Here is a 19,818-nt window from a genome sequence, read left to right as displayed (position 1 = left end):
GTCTACGGCAAGGATGTACTAGGCGGCTGGTGAACGCCAGTTCACCAGAAGGTTGAGCGGCACTAGTACTGACACTCTGCTGCACACGAGAACCATAGTGTTGTTGCACCTCAGCAACAGAAGAACGGGGTCGGGTACACCTGACCTTAGCAGGGACCACTCTATTGTCAGAGCTATCTCTTAGGGTGCCGCTGTTCTCTACAGGTTCGTATAATGAGCCTGATTCTGCTAGTGGTGTGTGTGTGTGTGTGTGTGTTAGTGCTACTGGCAATCAAAGGGTTAAAATCTGACGCTATCTGGCATTGACCCTAACTGACGCTGATGCTGACACTAACTAACTGCTGTCACCGGTGACACTAATACAGTGATCAGAAAAAAAAAATCTGTACACTTTACTAGTGACACGGTGACAGGGAGTGAAAGGGTTTAGTGGGGGGCGATCAGGAGGTTAAAACGTTATTAGAAAATATGTGGTGTGCCCCCTAAGTCTGACACTGATGCTTACTAGCGTCACCTGTGACACTAATACAGTGATTAGTAACTTATCCATATACTGTACAGTATTTAGTGACAATGTAACAGGGCAGTGAAGGGGTTAACTGGGGGTGGTCAAAGGGTTAAATATTTATTAGGGGATATATGGCGGGTACCCTAAAACTATCTGGGACTTCCTGGCTAACTGGCTGGTGACATTAATACAGTGATCAGTAAATTATCTGTATTCTGTATATAGTGACACTGTGACGGGGAGTGAAAGGGTAACTTGGGGGTGATCAGGGGGTTAAATATGTGCCTATGTGTACTGGTGTCAGTGTAATATTTCTGTACTCACTGTGATGTTATCTCCTCTCACGCTGGAACCGGAAAGGGCTCCAGGAGAGAAGATTGCATCAATTCCTGTGCCTGTGTTTACATTACACAGGCACAGGAGGTTCTGCAATTGGTCAGAACCGATCACAAGGTCCAGGCCATAAAGCATTGGCCTGGACCTGACTGGTTCTGAACTGAATAAGGTCAATGTGGGAACAGCGGGCGCATGCGACCCTTTCCCACGAGCGTGCATCACATACTGATACGTGATTTTGCACAGCCACAGTATATATGCGGTGGGCGGTCCGGAACTGGTTGAAATTAGCCGCAGTCTGATTTCGCATATTCCCAGGATGACCGCACATTCGTTTTTTAAATCAAAATTTTCATTTGTATTTGGGATGTTCTCCTTCAATGACCCCGCGCAGACTATTGCTGATATATTCAACACAATCCATCTTAAATATTGTGACCATTTTTCGATATATTCCACTTACCTTTTTTTTTTTTTTTTTTTCTTTACAATCTAAAAAATCGAATAAGAAAAAATAAGCTGAATTTTATTATCTGCAATACAGACTGTGGCAAAAATTTACATTTTTCTCGCTGCTTTCTGATTTATTAAAGAAACAAAATGTGAACAAATTGGGAAATTCTAAACAATTGTGCGTGGGGGCATCGCTAATTATATTTTACTATAACGACAAAGCCAAATCGCTCAGCGATGCAATAAGATGATAGATGTCACCAGAATGGTCGTAATTAGAAGAGCTTTGCCTTCTATATTCTGCAATCCTCATCCATGGAAGAAATGCCTTACCTTCTAAAACCACCTTAACCCTGATTTCCAGAGGGAGAGAAGGGAGAGTTTCAGAAGGAGAGGAGGGAGGGTGTGAAGAGGGGGGAGATAAGGAGAGGAGAACTGTGAAGGATGATAAGGAGGAAGCAGAAGAGGGGAGAGGAGAGCAGAGGGAGAGAAGGACTGGAGGAGATGAGGGAGGAGCAGCCTGTAAAGAGGCTGTAATGCTCATACACTCAGCACCACAGACAGAGACTGAGTGCACAGACTGACAGCAAGAGGAGGAGGTGGGGAAGGGTGCAGACGGACAGAGGGACAGCACAGGGGGAAGGACAGCCGCACTGCCAACAGCGAAAGGAGAAGGCAGACAGTGAGACACAGAGGGGTCAGCTCAGTTCTGACATTGCAGACATGGAAGGAGCCTCTTTTGGAGCTGGAAGGGCAGGAGGGGGCTTTGACCCTGTAGAATTCCTCAAACAGCCCCAGACCATTGTCAGGATATTGTCTTGGGTAAGTGATGCTCTTGGTCAGACCATTCTTTAAGGGGAAGGGAGGCGGGGGGGGGGGGGCGGTAGAATGGGTATCACTGAATATATTTGCTAGATTGTAGCAGTTGAGCTACATTGTTACCAGCGAAGAATGAAAATGAAGATAGATTTTTAGCTGCTGTTTATTATTTGGTGACAACGCTTGAGAATGGCCCCATACCTGAGCTTCTGGTTAGTTTCATGGTTTAGATACCAGTAGACCATGAGGACATTAACCAAGAACCAGTGGTGGCAATCTTATATTTTGTATAGGTGATTTTTTCTATCTATCTATCTATCTATCTATCTATCTATCTATCTATCTATCTATCTATCTATCTATCTATCTATCTATCTATCTATCTATCTATCGCTGTATTTTTCTTATGATCCCAGTTGCCTTGAGATGTGCCCACACGCCTAGACTCGTTGATATGGGCACCTATGTCCACGGTATGGATTCCAGCCATACATCAGGACATTAATGAAGGTCCAGCCCCTTGAAGGGAGCAATCATATGATATGATCCCAGTTGCATTGAGATGTTCCCACACACCAAGGCTCGGTGACCTGGGCACCTATGTCCACGTGTTAAATGCCACCATGACATAAAGACATTAATGAAGGGCCAGAACCTTGAAGGGAGCAATCATATGAAATGATCCCAGTTGCATTGAGATGTTCCCACACATCTAGAGGCGGTGACCTGGGCACCTATGTCCACCGTTTAGGTGCCAGCGGAACATGAGGACATTAATGAAGGGCCAGCACCTTGAAGGCAGCAATCACAGAATGTGATCCCAGTTGCATTGAGATGTTCCCACACACCTAGGCTCGGTTACTTGGGCACCGGCTATGTCCCCCGTTTAGAAGCCAGCACAACATGAGGACATTAATGAAGGGCCAGCGCCTTAAAGGGAGCAATCATATAATATGATCCCAATTGCATCGAGATGTGCCACACACCTAGGCTTGGTGACATGGGTAGCTATGGTCCACCGTTTAGGTGCCAGGAGAACATGAGGACATTAATGAAGGAAATCTTATTAATTCACGGAAGTGATATTTTCTATCTATCTATCTATCTATCTATCTATCTATCTATCTATCTATCTATCTATCTATCTATCTATCTATCTATCTATCTATCTATCTATCTATCTATCTATCTATCTATCTAATCTATATTATAAAAAATGGGGATTATCTCAAAATAAAAAAATAAGAAATGGAAGAAAACGGTGTGGAACAGACATGATTATGTACCGCTGTCTTCTTTCATTGGCTCATTTGCAAGAGATGGGACCGCCGACCATAAGGGAGGAGACGGCTTCTGTATGCAAAGGTTGTACAGTGTGTATTGTGAGAATACACGCACAGTGCTACGTGTTATAATTACCATGCATGCACACACACTCTCCTGTGGCTGCACAGCCTTGTAATCATGTCAAAGCTTTGTAGCCCCAATGTATTATTAAGCAGAACATTATTGATAAAAGAGTTGAACTGAATCTCTCCCTTTCTATTGCATCTTTAAAGTGAACCTGTCATCCTGTACAGCGAAGGCAGGCATTTTTGTTTTTTTTAGGGTACAGTCTATTGGTTTAGAGAATGAGTGGACATATTAGTCTTATTGAGGCTTGTGTACTTTTAAAAATGGTTATCTTTGCAGTGATTTCCAGTGAACTTGAAGAAAGAACCTACCCTGACTCTCTTGTCTCTAGGGATTTGTGCGCTTTGCGCATTTTGGGTACTGACCGTGACCAATGACCATTAGTGGATGTGCATGCCTGCATGCGTTTGGCCTTCTTTCCACTAGCAGTGGTTCTTCAGAACCTGCACTGTGATTGGTTGTCGTCTCAGTAAAAAGCATTCTGGGTGGATCATGGTTGGCTACCATAGAGTACAGTAAGCTGTCTGTTAGGTTGTAATTTGAATTGATACTTTAGTTTCAATGCTGAGAGATTGGTATTGGTAGTTTTTGTCTCTGAGTTTCTGACACAGAGAACATGCCATTCCCTGAGGCCCCCCACATTGATCCATCCCTGTAACTCTATACATAATAATAACCCTCCCTCTAACCTTAACATGGATGGTTCTGACATACAGCTGGGGCAAATTGAACACATGGCTCAATCATCTGGTTTTGCCGCCTTACCATGCCCATGAAAAAAAAGCCTAACCCACCTTTTAACCCTTACAGTAACTATTCTTGTAATCCTAATACTAATTCATCCTATAACCCCAACACTAATTCTCCTTCTATTCCTAACACCTATACACCCTATAACCCTAACAATAACTCTCCTTGTATTCCAAACACCAACCCACCCTATGACCCTGACACTAACACTCCTTGTAATCCCACCACTAACCCACCCTATAGTCCTAACACTAGCTCTCCTTGTAATCCAAACCCCCCAACCCAACCTATGACCCTGATACTTTTAATCCTAAAACCATTCCATCCTATAACCCTAACACTAACTCTCCTCGTATTTCTAACAGCAACCCACCCTATGATCCTGACACTAACGCTCCTTATAATCCCAACACTAACCCACCCTATAGCCCTAACACTAGTTCTTGTAATCCTAACACCAACCCACCCTATGACCCTAATACTAATTGTCCTTTAATCCTAACACCAACCCACCCTATAACCCTAACACTAACTCTCCTTGTAATCCTAACACCAACCCACCCTATAGCCTTAACACTAACTCCCCTTGTATTTCTAACAGCATCCCACCCTATGATCCTGACACTAACACTCCTAGTAATCCCAACACTAAACCACCCTATAGCCCTAACACTAGTTCTTCTTGTAATCCTAACACCAACCCACCCTATAACCCTAACACTAACTCTCCTTGTAATCCTAACACCAACCCACCGTATAACCTTCACACTAACTCTGCTTGTTTTTCTGACACCAATCCACCCTATGATCCTGATACTAACACTACTTATAATCCCAACACTAACCCACACTATAGCCCTAACACTAGCTCTCCTTGTAATCCGAACACCAACCCACCCTATGACCCTGATACTAATTGTCCTTTTAATCCTAACACAACCCACTCTATAACCCTAACTACTCTCCTTGTAACCCTAACACCAACCCACCCTATAGCCTTAACACTAACTCCCATTGTATTTCTAACAGCAACCCACCCTATGATCCTGACACTAACACTCCTTGTGATCCCAACACTAACCCACCCTATAGCCCTAACACTAGTTCTTCTTGCAATCCTAACACCAACCCACCCTATAACCCTAACACTAACTCTCCTTGTAATCCTAACACCAACCCACCCTATGACCCTGATACTAATTTCCTTCTAATCCTAACACCAACCCACCCTTTGACCCTGATACTTATTGTCCTTTTAATCCTAACACCAACCCATCCTATAACCCTAACACTAACGCTCCTTGTAATCCTAACACCAACCCACCCTATAGCCTTAACACTAACTCTGCTTGTATTTCTAACAGCAACCCACCCTATGACCCTGACACTAACACTCCTTATAATCTCATCTCTAACACACCCTATAGCCCTAGCACTGGCTCTCCTTGTAATCCTAACTCCAACCCACCCTATGACCATGATACTAATTGTCCTTTTAATCCTAACACCAACCCACCCTATAGTCCTAACACTAACACTCCTTGTAATCCTAACACTAACCCACACTGTAACCCTAAACTTAACACTAGCTCACCCTGTAACCGTTAACCCTCAAATTTACCATTCCTATAATCCTAACTCTAAAATAAACCCATTCTATAGCCCCAACACTAGTACTTCCTGAAAACCCCAATTCTAATACTATCCAGAACACTAACCCTTCCTGTAATGTTAGGCCTAAAATGAACCCTCTACCTAACCCCAACACTAACTCACATTGAAACTCCAACACACCATTTAACCCCTTCACTAACCCTCCCCTTACCCTAACAATAACCCTGCCTTAAAGTGATTTGAATCAGGTGATACATAGAGATGAGACAGATTCTCCTACATAAGTTGTACCTGTTTATCTGCATCTATATTTGCCCTACATTCAATCAAAGTGCAGAATTTACACAGGATCCCTCAGCTCACCATTGGTGATTAAATACCACCAAAAGAAAGCCCAATCTGTTTAAAAAATAAAAGATAAAAATGTCATATGGGTACAGTGTTCCATGACAGTGCAATTATCATTCAAAGTGCAATAGTGCTGAAAGCTGAAAATTCACCTGGGCAAGGGAAGGGGGTGAAAGTGTCCTGTAGGCAAGTGTGTAAAGTGTACTCATGCCAGGGTTGCCAACTTTGTCCTGGTAAAATAAAGGGCAGACCGGAGGGGATTGCATCACTTATTGAATTTATATGGGATGCAGTATTTTGTTTTACAATCCAGGATAATCTGGTATTATACGGGGTGAGTGGAAACTCTAAGGGCCCTTTCACACAAATGTTCTGATAGTGTCAGCCTGTCCATTTTTCAGGGTGACCCGATCGGAATATACATTCTCCTGTACAGAGCAGCGGGTGTAAACTGAGATATGTCCGTTTGCTCCCACCTACATCCAATCCGATAATAAATGTATTCATTATTACCATATGTGTCTTTGCCTATGTACCTATATACTCATATGATGATGTAATTTTAGGGCTAGCCATCCACATGTTGTCCTATGTATTTATGTCATCTTTTGTATTTCCCATTTCCCTTTTTTATACTTGTGTAAAATAAAATTGAATTTTTTTATATAAAGATTATCGCTTTTTTGCTTTGATTAGCATTTCAATTACGATTTAAGACCTAAAAAGTCCCATTGGGGGTTTTCCCTCTTTGTTCCTATGTTTCGGGATGTGGTCTTCCTAACTAACTCCATATTCCCCCAACCAACCCTCTTTACAATGACTCTAAAGTTGGCATTGTGAACCGTGATGTGATTTCAGTGCCTCTGTTGTGAACTTTGAAGATGAATTTCTCCACAAACCCTATGGCTACAAAGCTGAATGACTTCTTATTTTAAAGTGCTTTTTTCTGCTTGTTCAGAATATGTAAAAGCTTTATAGTGCATAATCTGAGGACAGGTTCACTTTAAATATGTTAAGCTTTTTCCGTCTTAGATATTTGCCTGTAGTTTGACCTCAGAATCAGATACATTTTTGTATGTTCCCGTAACTCTACTTTCATTTTCAGTGTGTTTTTTAGTGTTTACAGAAACCACCTAGCAACATTTTATCTCACACCAACCAGACAGGTTTCATTAGTTATTGCATAAAATGTAAGCACTACAGAGACAGCCACACTGAAGGCTGAACCGATCCACCTTTAAGTGCTTTGGCAATGTCATTAGTTTCTAGTTAAAGTGACACTAAACACACACTTCTTAATTTACATTCTCCTCCTTCTATTTCTGTACATGGTGGCACTGTAATTATTTTAATTTAAAAAAATCTAAGTACCTTTTTCCTAACTGATATACAGCTGTCACATGACCCAGCTCTTTCCCAGCCTGTCTGCAGGGAAGCATTGGAAGCATAGGCAGGAGGAGCTTCTAGTCATCTGCTGCTGGTCACATGTTCAAATTAAACAAAATCGCCTTTGGTATACAGAGTACATAAATAAAAAGTACAAGTAGTTTCAATAAACTGTTTTAAATTGTCATCCAGATATATATTTGAAATCAAATCTTTATTTTTATTTTATTTTTTGAAATAACATGGTGTGGGCAGATGTCTGCCAGTCACAGGCTGTGTTATACTCCTCAAAACTGTGTCTTAGAATAAGAGGGAGGTGAAGTCTCCATCAATCAATATGTAATATCCTGCTCCTCTTGTGTTTAGCTGGTTAGTGGGCATGGAGGAGGAAGGAGGGAGTGGGCTGTCATTTACAACTGTGTATACACCCACATGTGAGACTCTATAGAATACGTCTCCAAACTATGGCCCTCCAGTTGTTCAGGAACTACAATTCCCATCATGCCTGTGAATTTCAGAGTTTTACAATGCCTCATGGGGTGTGTAGTTCTTCAACAGCTAGAGGGTCATAGTTTGAGGATCCCTGCTTTGAGGAAATGCTCAGCATATAAACTCACTGAAAACTGAGCATGTGCAGAGCTGCCAACACTGCTCTGCAAAATCCCTAGCTGAATTGGTGGACATGGACCGAGGGGGCAGATAGAGAACAGCAGGATCAGCAAGGTTTTTTGCAGAATACAGAAAACGGATTTCAGAGTGAGTATGAACAGCATGTAATACACCATTTACTGACACTTTAAAGTGGAAGTAAACCCTTTTTTGGCACTTGTACCTACAGGGAAGCCTATAATAAGGCTTACCTGTAGGTACAGTGAATATCTTCTAAACCTGCACGGTTTAGGAGATATTCTCACTGCATGCAGCCGCTAACATCACCGGTGCATGTGCCCTGAGGAGACGGCATACCCGTGCCATCCCTTCAGAGCCATGTGCCACGGTCCGTGACTCCCGCGTGCATGCGCATGCCAATCAGATGGCCAGAGGGCGCAAATCTGGAAGGAAATCAAGATGAAGATGGAAGCACCTTCAGCTGTATCAGTGCTACGCTAAAGGGCTTTGTTCTAAGGTAAGTGTTTCATAATGTGCTAGTATACTATGCATACTAGCACATTATGCCTTTACCTTGCAGGGTTAAAAAATAAAAATAAAATGCCATCTGCCATTTTAGAAGGCTTTCCAGGTGATGCCACAGTTTACTACTGCTTTAATTGAAAGTCTGTTGACATTATGGTGAAAGACTTCTAAAGTATCAACTTGTCTTGATGCCCATAGCAAACAATCAACTTCCACCATGCACGCTTCTAGTACAGTATGGGAGAATGAGGTTTAGATTCTATGGACAACACAAAATAGTTCTTTCTTAGGCCCCATAAACACTGGGCATCAAAAACACCACTTCTGAGCAGTGTTCATTTCAGCAGCAAATTTTTTATTTAGTTTTATTTATAGTCTAAAGTCTAAGTCTAAGTATAGTTTATTTATAGTCTAGTTTATAGACTAAAATGCCATTTTAGTTTTAGTCATATTTTACTCTTTTAACTAAAATGCTTTTTCAGTTTTAGTCGTATTTTAGTCATCTGAATCTGAATTGTTTTTGATTTAGTCATATTTTAGTCGACTAAAATCTCATACATTTTAGTCAACTACGAATCGAATGGGTTTAGGTAAATTGTAATGCGTTATTTAAAGCGGAGTTCCAGCCTCTAAAAAAATTTTTAGATAAAAATACCCCCGGGACAGTCAGGGCTAGTGCATTTCAGCAACGATAGCCTCTGAACTGTCACCGTGTTCACTTACCTTTTAGAAGAAATACTTACCTTGAAAATGTCTTGTCCAGCGCTGCCATCTCAGGTGTGGGCAGCTGAAGCTGGAGCGTCCTCTTCGGTGTCCTCTTCGGTGACGTCGGAGTCCCAGAATGCCCTGCACCGGCCCTGCTCGTCACTTCCGGTGCAGGCGCGTCATCACTGCACAGCTTCTGGGCATGCTCAGAAGCTGTTCAGCAGGGAATAACGCACCTGCACCGGAAGTGACAAGCGGGGCCGGTGCAGGCGCATTGACTCCTGGGAGCGATGATGTTTGGCTCCCAGGAGTCAATGCAAGCATGAATAGACGGCGCAGGCCGTGGCCGCAGAGGGTGGAAGAGGAAGGAAGGTAAGTATATTTACTTTAATAACAAGGTAAGCAAATAAAAAAAAAATATTTAATTATCCAATTCTTTTTCAGCTACATTATAGCAAGCTGGTTGTGTAAAGTCGATTTTGAGGCGCCGGAACTCCACTTTAAACATTTCTCTATGATTTCCAAACGAATTATATACTCCTGGAGTAAAAGTCTAATAATATGTTATTATTTCTGGTATTAGGGTTTAAACAAGCACTACAGACACAGATTCAGGCCCCGTTCACATAGCAGCGACGCTACTTCCCGGGGCGACCTCCGAGGTCGCGGTGCGAGCAGCGCGCCGCGACCTCGGAGCGGCCGGCACGGACTTCATAACATTGAAGTCTATGACGGTCGCTCCAGGTCGCCCAAAGAAGCTCCGGACCCTTTTTCTAAGTCAGAGCGACTTGTGTTGCTCCTATTAGAACGGGTCCGCAGCTTCCCTATGGAAGGCGACCTGTGAGGCGACCAGGTCGCCTCACAGGTCGCCCCAGTGTGAACGGGGACTTAGGCCCCGTTCACATACAAGCGACGCTACTTCCAGGGGCGGCCTCGGAGCGGCCGGCACGGACTTCATAACATTGAAGTCTATGACGGTCGCGCCGGGTCGCCACAAAAGAAGCTCCGGACCCTTTTTCTAAGTCGGAGCGACTTGTGTCGCTCCTATTAGAACGGGTCCGCAGCTTCCCTATGGAAGGCGACCTACGGCGACCTGTGAGGCGACCAGGTCGCCTCACAGGTCGCCTTAGCGCCGGTTCACACCACCGCGACGCTACTTCCAGGGGCGACCTCCGAGATCGCGGTGCGAGCAGCGCGCCGCGACCTCGGAGCTGGCGCCACGGACTTCATAACATTGAAGTCTATGGCGGTCGCCTCCTGGTCGCCCCAAAGAAGCTCCGGACCCTTTTTCTAGGTCGGAGCGACTTGTGTCGCTCCTATTAGAACGGGTCCGCAGCTTCCCTATGGGAGGCGACCTGCGGCGACTCACAGGTCGCCCTAGTGTGAACCGAGGCTTAGTGTGAACGGGGACTTAGCCATTCTGATATATAATGTCTTTATAAATAATACCAAGTTTCATAAACAAACAAAAATATTGCTTTTTGATAAACAAAAGTGCAACTTTAAAATACAAAAAAAAACAAAAAAACTGTAAACTCTATTGGCTGTAATGTAATGCACATATTACCTGAATATATTACCAGCATCAAATATTAAGAAAAAATATTAGAAAAGCCTTTTTCTTAATTTTTTTGTCTTGCAGCAGTTTAGTGGATGCCCCATATGTATGCTTATGCTGTAGTGCAGTACATGTTTAAACTTTATTGTGCTATTATTACATGCTCTGGATGGAATTGTGTTGCCGATTTAGAAAAGGCCAGCAGAGTAGTGTTAATTTTGATGACAATTTTCAATTTAGTTTTAATTATAGTCTTTTGTCTAAAATGTAATTTTCGTTTTATTCATATTTTAGTCTTATGACTAAAATGCCATTTTAGTTTTAGTCGTATTTTAGTCATCTGAGGTTTTTTAGTCTTAGGCATATTTTAGTAGACTAAAATGGTGTTAATTTGTTCGATCAAATTAACACTGCTTCTGAGGGCGTTTGGCTTTTTTTTTTTTTTTTTTGTCTCTAAACACTCCTCCATGTTAGCTTATGTGTCCCTCCACACATAGGTGTTTACAGGCATTTAGAGGCAGGGAAAATCAAAAAAAATCAGGAGAGGAGCGCTTTGCTGCAAAAAGAAAGCCTAATATGCATGTAAATATGCTCATTCAGGCTAGGTGGGCGTAAAGCTCAAACATTCATTTCAATAAATAGAATAAATTATTATTCTGGCCAATGTAATGAATAAACATCCAGGCTATTGATGCACATTAATGTAATTGCAAAAATGCGGCTTTAGGCGCCTTTTTGACGCTACTTTTCTCCTGTCACCAGAAGGGCAATCAGATGAGCTGGACAAACATCCAGTGTGCATGTGGCCTTAGGCCCCTTTCACATGGGCTTTCAGATCCGATCCACCTGTCAGTTTTTCAGGCGGACCGGATCAGATGCTCCATGCAGCCCTATGGAGTGGCGAAGGTCAGCGGAGATCCTGTCCGTGAAATCCGGACAGATGGAAACCCTATTTTGGATAGGATCGGATGAGAACAGACAAGCGGTCCATTCTCATCCGATCTCCCCATAGAGGAGAGCGGGGCTCTGACAGCTCCGTCTCTGCACACAGAGCGGAGACGGAGCTGTCATCCGCCTGCTCAGCGGGGATCGGTGGATCGATCCCCGCTGGGCAAAACGGAGTCCGTTGGGCTCACCGCCCATGTGAAAGGAGCCTTAAAGTGTCATTTTTAACACTGCTAAACCCTTAACAGACAAGGAAGATAGGCACCCAGAGATGCCTGCATGTACAGACCTTGAAAATTACCCCAGGCCCACTCTCTGCTGCCCCATCACTGTTTGTCCATCACGATGATTGGTGGTCACTTTAAATAATAGTAAGGCATTGATGGCCAGGCCCAAAATCAGCTTTAAAGCATTTGTTAACCTAAAATAAAAATAAATCGGATCCTGTTCCTTTAAAGCATGTTATACAGCACAGTGCTTGTGCTGTGTAATTTGGCCCCCTGTATAACCTGAAATACCGGGCTTATCCTACCAGTTTCTGCCCTCCTCCCTGTAAACTGACCACAGTATATCATGGCTGCTGAGCCCCGACACCGTGGTCAGTTTACGTGCCTCCGTCATCTGTAGCTCTCTTCTCTGCTCTCCTGTGCCCTCCTCGCCCCTCCCTGCCTGTCAGCTCTGTGTTAGGGCCCGGCGCCCCCCTCCTGCTGCTATAAAAATCACGCAATCCTCTGGCTTTCATAATACCAAGAGCCCTGTATGTGTGCTTTATTAAAAAAAAGTAATTCCTACAAGACACTTAGTAAAAATCACGCAATCCCCTGGCTTTCATTATACTAAGTGGGTTTACAACCACTTTCCTACTGGGCACTTTTACCCCCTTCTTGCCCAGGCCAATTTTCAGCTTTCAGCTTGTCGCACTTTGAATGACAATTGCGCGGTCATGCAACCCTGTACCCATATGTAATTTTTATCATTTTTTTCACACAATTAGAGCTTTCTTGTGGAGGTATTTAATCAGCACTGAGTTTTTATTTTTTGCTAAATAAACAAAAAAGACCGAAAATGTTAAAAAAATATATATTTTTTTTTTTCAAAGTTTGATATAAAATTTTGGAAACAGGTAATTTTTTTTTCTTTCACTGATGTGCGCTGATGAGACTGCACTGATGGGCATTGATGGGCACTAATAAGTTGCACTGATGGGCACTGATGAGATGACATTGATGGGCATTGATGGGCACTAATAGGTTGCACTGATGAGGCGGCACTGGTGGGCACTGATGAGGCAACACTGGTAGGTGGCACTGATGGGCTTTGATAGGCACTGGTAGGTGGCACTGATAGGGTTGACACTGATGAGGAGGCACTGATTGGCAGAACCGATAGGCACTTATTGGCAGCACTGGTGGTCACTGATTGGCAGCACTGGCGGGCACTGTTGGGACTGCACTGATATATAGGACACTGATAATAAGTGCCCTGATTATCAGTGTAGATATTCCTTTTAGACAAGCCTGTTATCGCCTCTTTTCTCCTCTCCCCATGCTGTCAGCATGAGGAAAGGAGTGCTGATATCCGGCTTCTATTTACATCCGTGAACAACTGTGATTGGACACAACTAATCACGTGGTAAAGAGCCGCTTATTGACTCTTTACCTCAAGCTGTGATCAGCAGTGTCCTCGGGATTCTGTGACCACAGGGTGCAGCCACCCATGCCTCGCAGCGGGCGCGATCTCGGAAGGCCGCCATATGACGGCCTCCCAAAACTAGCTGTCCACGCTGTAGCCATCATTCAGCTAAAGCGCAGTAGGCAAGTGGTTAAGTGAACCTGTGCCAGGCTATGGCCATTGGACGAAGCAAGTCAGCCTGGACTGCAGGGTAACTCAACGGTCTCTACTTCCTGAAAAGGCAACATGGAGAGTCATGTGGTGGGGGTTTAGGTAAGTAAAAAAAGGGCTTAGGAAACCTCTGAAATAAAAAATGAACAAAGCATAGCTTTCTATAGTGTATTTTTGCCTCAATCCAAAGTACCTACAGTGATTTCTGTCTGCTCTCTCTTCCCTCTGCTATGTGCATGAGTCACTTTTGAGAAGTTATACCGATGCCAGATAATCTCAGGGGGGTGACCCCTCCACCCCCTCCAGCACACAGAAGGTAATTGACAGCCTCAGCTGTGCATGTTTTTGCCTATGAGACTTTGAAGAGGGAGGAGTGTCCACTCAGTCTCAGATTACACTCAGCTCTTCTCTTTGCTGTGCAATGTGTTACATCAGATCCCTGGCCCCTGCCTTCTGGAGCTCATAACTGCTGTGTAAATTGTGTGCTTTAGGAGGCTGTAGAGAAGAGAGGGCTGCAGATAAACAAGTACAGGTGTGTAGGAGGATTTGTTTCATTTAAGGCTAGTCACTTCAGTGGGTATATTCAAGGGTGTACAATCACTTTAAATGTGATTGGGTGGGAGCAGATTAGGCGGAAGGGATATTTTGCCCAGAGATACGTTTTAAAGTCTTATGGTTTTTCACCTTAATGCATTTTTTGCATTAAGGTGAAAAACCTTCTGTGCTGCAGCTGCCCTCCTTCAGCCCTCCTTTTTCTTACCTGAACTCCATTGTTCCAGTGATGAGCAGAAGCCCAACAGCTCCAGCCACTGTCTCGGGTCCTCATTGGATAGATTGATAGATAGATTGTAAATCAAATCCAGTGACACGGGAGCGGGGGTGGGGCCGAGTCCTGCTGTTTGTGTCAGTGGATACAGCAGCGGGACTCGTGAGCGCCCACACGGGTGCCCCCATTGAAAGCGGCTCCCCGTGGGGGGACCCAATAAAGAGGAGGGGCCAGAAGCATCGCCGGGGCATCCCAGAAAAGGAGGATTGGGCTGCTCTGTGCAAAACCCCTGAACAGAGCAGGTAAATATAATGTGTTTGTTTTTGTTTTTTTTAAAAAAAGGTACCTTTAAATGACTTTAAGTTTTGGACATTATACAGATAACATAGGAGTCACATACAGGTATGTGACTGCAGTAAAGTGATTGCATGGGGCTACTACACTTTACATATCATCACTGTGTGCATTCCTATGAAAGAAACCTATAAATCGCACACTCTATCACTGAAAGATTCTCTAAAGGCGTGTTTAAATAAAGGAAGCCAAAAACTCTGCCAGAGCTGCTGGAAATCCCCTTGTAGCCATAAGTAACAGCTGTGTCATTGGGCTGGGTTTATACTTTGCACCTTAATCATATATCATGGATGGTGCACAGGTGTTTTACGTGCTGTGGCTGCTCATTTTATATAACAAGGCGGTGCCTTATGTTGTTACAAGAAGCCTTTCCTCCATTTCATTTAAAAAAAATAGTGACTTCACGTGAACTCTGCTGAGCTGCGGAAAAATGCAGCAAGACTGCGTTTTTATGCAAACCCAATGCAACCCACTTCAAGGCAGCACTGTAATGTGAATGAGTCACATAGAAACATTTGTTTTCTGTATGCCCTGATGGCAGAGCCGGCCCTACCATGGGTCCCGATGGGTCCATTGGACCCAGGCAGCACTTGGAGAGCAAATTGACTCCCAAGATTTTTTTCTCAGCAGCTTTGTGTGTCATCAGTTTGCGGCGTATTATGGGCGGCATTTCCCCACACCAAACTGATGAGTATGAGGAGGCTGGGGGTCAGGGGTCCTGCATCCTCATAGGACAGTCAGAGTAGGATGAAAAATCCTCCTACAAGCTTTAACCAGACACTGATAGAAGTCACAAGACTGCTATATACTGCTGATGATAAAAGGTATTTAGCAGTTTATATTTACTAAAATAATTGCATTTCTGTGTACTGTGGGAGACCAGATATAGTGGACGCAGGCTCCTGGGTATAGTAACACTTTAAAGACACTTTAAGCCTTGATCTGTCTGTGTGTGTCTGTGTGATTCCTACAGATATCTGCAAACCCAGTCATGGGGTCTACACACTTGCTGTGCCCATTGTATGGGCTCCCCATTTCCATGCTGGAATTTTTATTTTATATTATAGAGAATGCACAAGGAGGAGCTGGGACCCACTAAAGTGGCTGGGGACACCTAACGCTCCCAGGGGAACAGGAACAGAGTCTTTAGTTGTGGCAAGGAGGTCTCGATGTTGGAGGACCCAGTACATATTAGAAACCAGGGGATGTACGAAGCCAGCTAGGTAGATAAAACATCATTGTTGAGTGGACTGACCTATTAAGATGCTCATTTGAATAATAATAATGGCACAATTTAGCCAGTTTTATTTGGACAGAGTAAAGTTTACATATCTACAGCAATTGTTGCCTAGCTCGGTGGTCTCAAAACTGTGGCTCGTGGTATGGCCCTATTTGCTTGCCTTTATCCATTTCTTGGGACACTGTTCCTCCCACTGACACCAATAATGGGGCACAATTTCTCCCACTCACACCAACAATAGGCCACTGTTCTTCCTACTGACACCGAGAGATCATTATTCCCTTTACTGACACCAGTGTTGGGGCACTCAGACAGCACTAAGATAAGATAGAACGAGTCCAGAGGCGGGTGAAAGGTCTGGAGAGCGACTTCCAGGCCCTGTTTTGTCAGATAAAAGGTGAAGGAACTCACCCCCCTCCTCTATGCCATACCTGTCCATGCTCCTACCCACCCCTAGGACCACCCCTTGTCTCAACCCCTACACACCTTCTAGCACTGCCCCCTTAGAGAACAGGTAACCAAGTATAATTTAGGGGGCTATACAAGAAATATGTGTAAGTAAGCACAGAGGCACTTCTAGACGATTTCAACAGCCCAATATGCAGCAAAGAGACGGCCCTATATCCAGCAAAGAGACAGCCCAATCTAGCAAACAGACATCAAAATCTAGCAAAGAGACAGTCCAATCTAGCAAAGAGACAGCCCGAATCCAGCAAAGAGACATCACAAATCCAGCAAAGAGGCAGCCCAGTCCAGAAAAGAGACAGGCCTAATACAGCAAAGAGACAGCCCAGTCCAGGAAAAAGTCAGCTCAAATCCAGCAAAGAGGTGGCCAAATCAGGCAAATAGACGGCCCAAATCCATCAAAAAGATGTTCCAATTCGAGCAAAGAGACGGCTCAAATCCACCAAAGAGTCAGCCCAGTCCAGCAAAGAAACAGCCCAATACAAATCCTGTATAATAACAATAATCCAGCAAAGAGAAAGCCCTAATCCATCAAAGACACAGCCCAGTCCAGCAAAGAGACAGCCCAATCCAGCAGAAGGCCCAATTCCAGCAAACAGACAGCCCAAATCCAGCAAACAGACAGCCCAATCCAGCAAAGAGATGGCCCAAATACAGCAAACAGATGGCCCAATCCAGAAACGAGGCGGCCCAAATCCAGCAAGAAGACAGCCCAGTCCAGCAAAGAGACAGCCCAAATCCAGCAAAGAGACGGCCCAAATCCAGCAAAGAGACGGCCCAAATCCAGCAAACAGACAGCCCAAATCCAGCAAACAGACCAACGGCCCATTCATTTACCAAAAGAAAAAAAAGACTAAAAACTTGTCTCCATAGAGACACACAGTCGATTCGCTCTGCACCTCTGCTACACAGACAGTGGTTTTAGTGGCACAGGGGCACTAAAATGAGCTTCCTGTCTACAGGGAGAGGGCTCTGCACTCCGCCTTGCTCTCTCTTAGGCTGCAGCCGGAGTTCAGTTCTATCTCCTGCTCACCTGCCCGTATAAAACTATGGTGCGGCACTGGGCTTTGTTCCCGGCGCCGCCCACACTGTCTCTGGTGGAGGTGCCGGAAAACTGTTCTGGCTCGTACTACCAGAGAAAAAGCCCTGGCGACTTCAGGAACTTAATATGTACAGTCTGGAGGAAAGAAGGGACAGGGAAGACATGATCGAAACCTTTAAATACATTAAGGGGGTGAATAGGATTCAGGAGGGCAGTTTTTTCAATATGAAACCAAAATCAAGAACACATGACATGACCTCAAACTAACTGGAGGAAAGTTTAAAACTAAGCTTAGAAAGTATTATTTTACTGAAAGGGTATTTGATGGTTGGAATACACTTCCAGCAGAGGTAGTAGGTCAGTCAACAGGAAATGGCTTCAGACATACCGTATATACTCGAGTATAAGCTGAGTTTTTCAGCACATTTTTTTGTGCTGAAAACGTCCCCATTATACTTGAGTCATAGAAAAAAAAAAAATTCCCGGCCGGGCCGACATGCTCCGAGGCCCCTTAGATTTAAAAATGGCGCTGCCCAGCGCCAACATGTCACTGCGCATGCGCCGCCGCCGCTCGGGAAAGCCGTACACTTTCGGCTATTCCCGGGAATAGCCAAACATATATGAGCTTTCCCAAGCGGCGGCGGCGCATGTGCAATGATGTGTTGGCGCCGGGCGGCACCATTTTTAAATCTAAGGGGCCTCAGGAATAGGTAAGTGAGACTCCTCCACAGTCGCACTACCTGCCGTTACGCAGGGCTGCGAGCATACTACAAGAGATGCAGTGCTGGGGGCATGGTACACCTGTACCATGCCCGCAGCACTGCATCTCCTGTAGTATGCCCGCAGCCTAGCATTCTCTTGTACCATGCCCGCAGCCCTGCATTGTCCTGTACAATGCCCACAGCCCTGCATTCTCCTGTACCATGTCCACAGCACTGCATTCTCCTGTACTATGCCTGCAGCCATGCATTCTCCTGTACCATGCCTGCAGTCCTGCATTCTCCTGTACCATGCCCGCAGTCCTGCATTCTCCTGTACCCCCGCAGCCCTGCATTCTCCTGTACCATGTCTGCAGCCCGACATTCTCCTGTACCATTACCATGTCCACAGCCCTGCATTCTCCTGTACCATTACCATGTCCACAGCCCTGCATTCTCCTGTACCATGCCCGCAGCCCTGCATTCTCCTGTGCCATGCCCACAGCCCTGCATTTCCTGTACCATGTCCGCAGCCCTGCATTCTCCTGTACCATGCCCGCAGCACTGCATTCTCCTGTACCATGCCTGCAGCCCTGCATCTCCTGTACCATGCCCGCAGCCCTGCATCTCCTGTACCATGCCCGCAGCCCTGCATTCTCCTGTACCATGCCTGTAGCCCCTGTTTTGGGTCTTGTGGTGGTCCAGTTGGGTCCAGTAGCTGCTGCATTTCCCACCCTATATCGCTTATACTCGGGTCAATCATTTTTCCCATTTTTTTGTGGTAAAATTAGGGACCTCGGCTTATATTCGGATCAGCTTATACTCGAGTATATACGGTAAGTTGGGACAAACATAGATCTATACTCAGACAAAAGAAAAGTTAATGAGAAAAAATAAAAATACAAAACATGTATAAAAAATAAATAAATAAATAAATAAAGGGCAGACTCGATGGACTGCTCTGTCTTTTTTTTCTGACGTCACTTTTTTATGTTTTTATGAGAACAAATATCCTTGTGCTGATGCCAAGTCAGTTTCACCTTTGGATTTAAAATGGCATGTGACAGTTTTCTAATTAATGCAAAATTTATGGAATTGTGCTTTTTAATATCTGCATGGAGTTTGGATTTAAAGCTACACAATAAAGAAATATATAAGAGCTGTTGTACATGATGTGTATTTCTGTCCACCCAGTCCTGAGATTTACACAGCTCTGCCCCACAGCACAGCTCTATCTAGCAAGAAACCTGATTTTTCTATGCTACAGTTTCACTTTCACTTACTGGTTCTCTCCCCACCCCCTGAGCCTGTGACTGGACACTTAAAGGAGAAGTATCATACTAATGAGCTCATTTGTCTGTCACGCTGCTCTCTTCTTCTATCAGCATGCTGCTTCTTCCTGTGCAGAGGCTGATACCAAGTTAAATACAGATACTGATACC

At 44.4% G+C, this 19,818-nt stretch overlaps 1 protein-coding gene across 1 annotated transcript in view; it reads left to right on the top strand.

Annotated features, from left to right (window-relative positions):
- The first annotated feature begins 1,908 nt into the window (after positions 1 to 1,908).
- Positions 1,909 to 19,818, top strand: part of SYNGR3 (synaptogyrin 3) — a 131,449-nt gene continuing 113,539 nt past the window's right edge. The window contains exon 1 of the mRNA XM_082262215.1: positions 1,909 to 2,119. Coding sequence (XP_082118341.1) covers positions 2,021 to 2,119 — 99 coding nt within the window. The 5' untranslated portion in view covers positions 1,909 to 2,020. The remainder of the gene's footprint in view (positions 2,120 to 19,818) is intronic.

This window comes from Pelophylax lessonae (assembly GCF_965119305.1).
Source record: "Pelophylax lessonae genome assembly, chromosome: 6".
NCBI classification, from domain to species: domain Eukaryota; kingdom Metazoa; phylum Chordata; class Amphibia; order Anura; family Ranidae; genus Pelophylax; species Pelophylax lessonae.
Note: the sequence above shows the minus strand (reverse complement) of the source record. Positions and strands in the feature narration are given on the sequence as shown.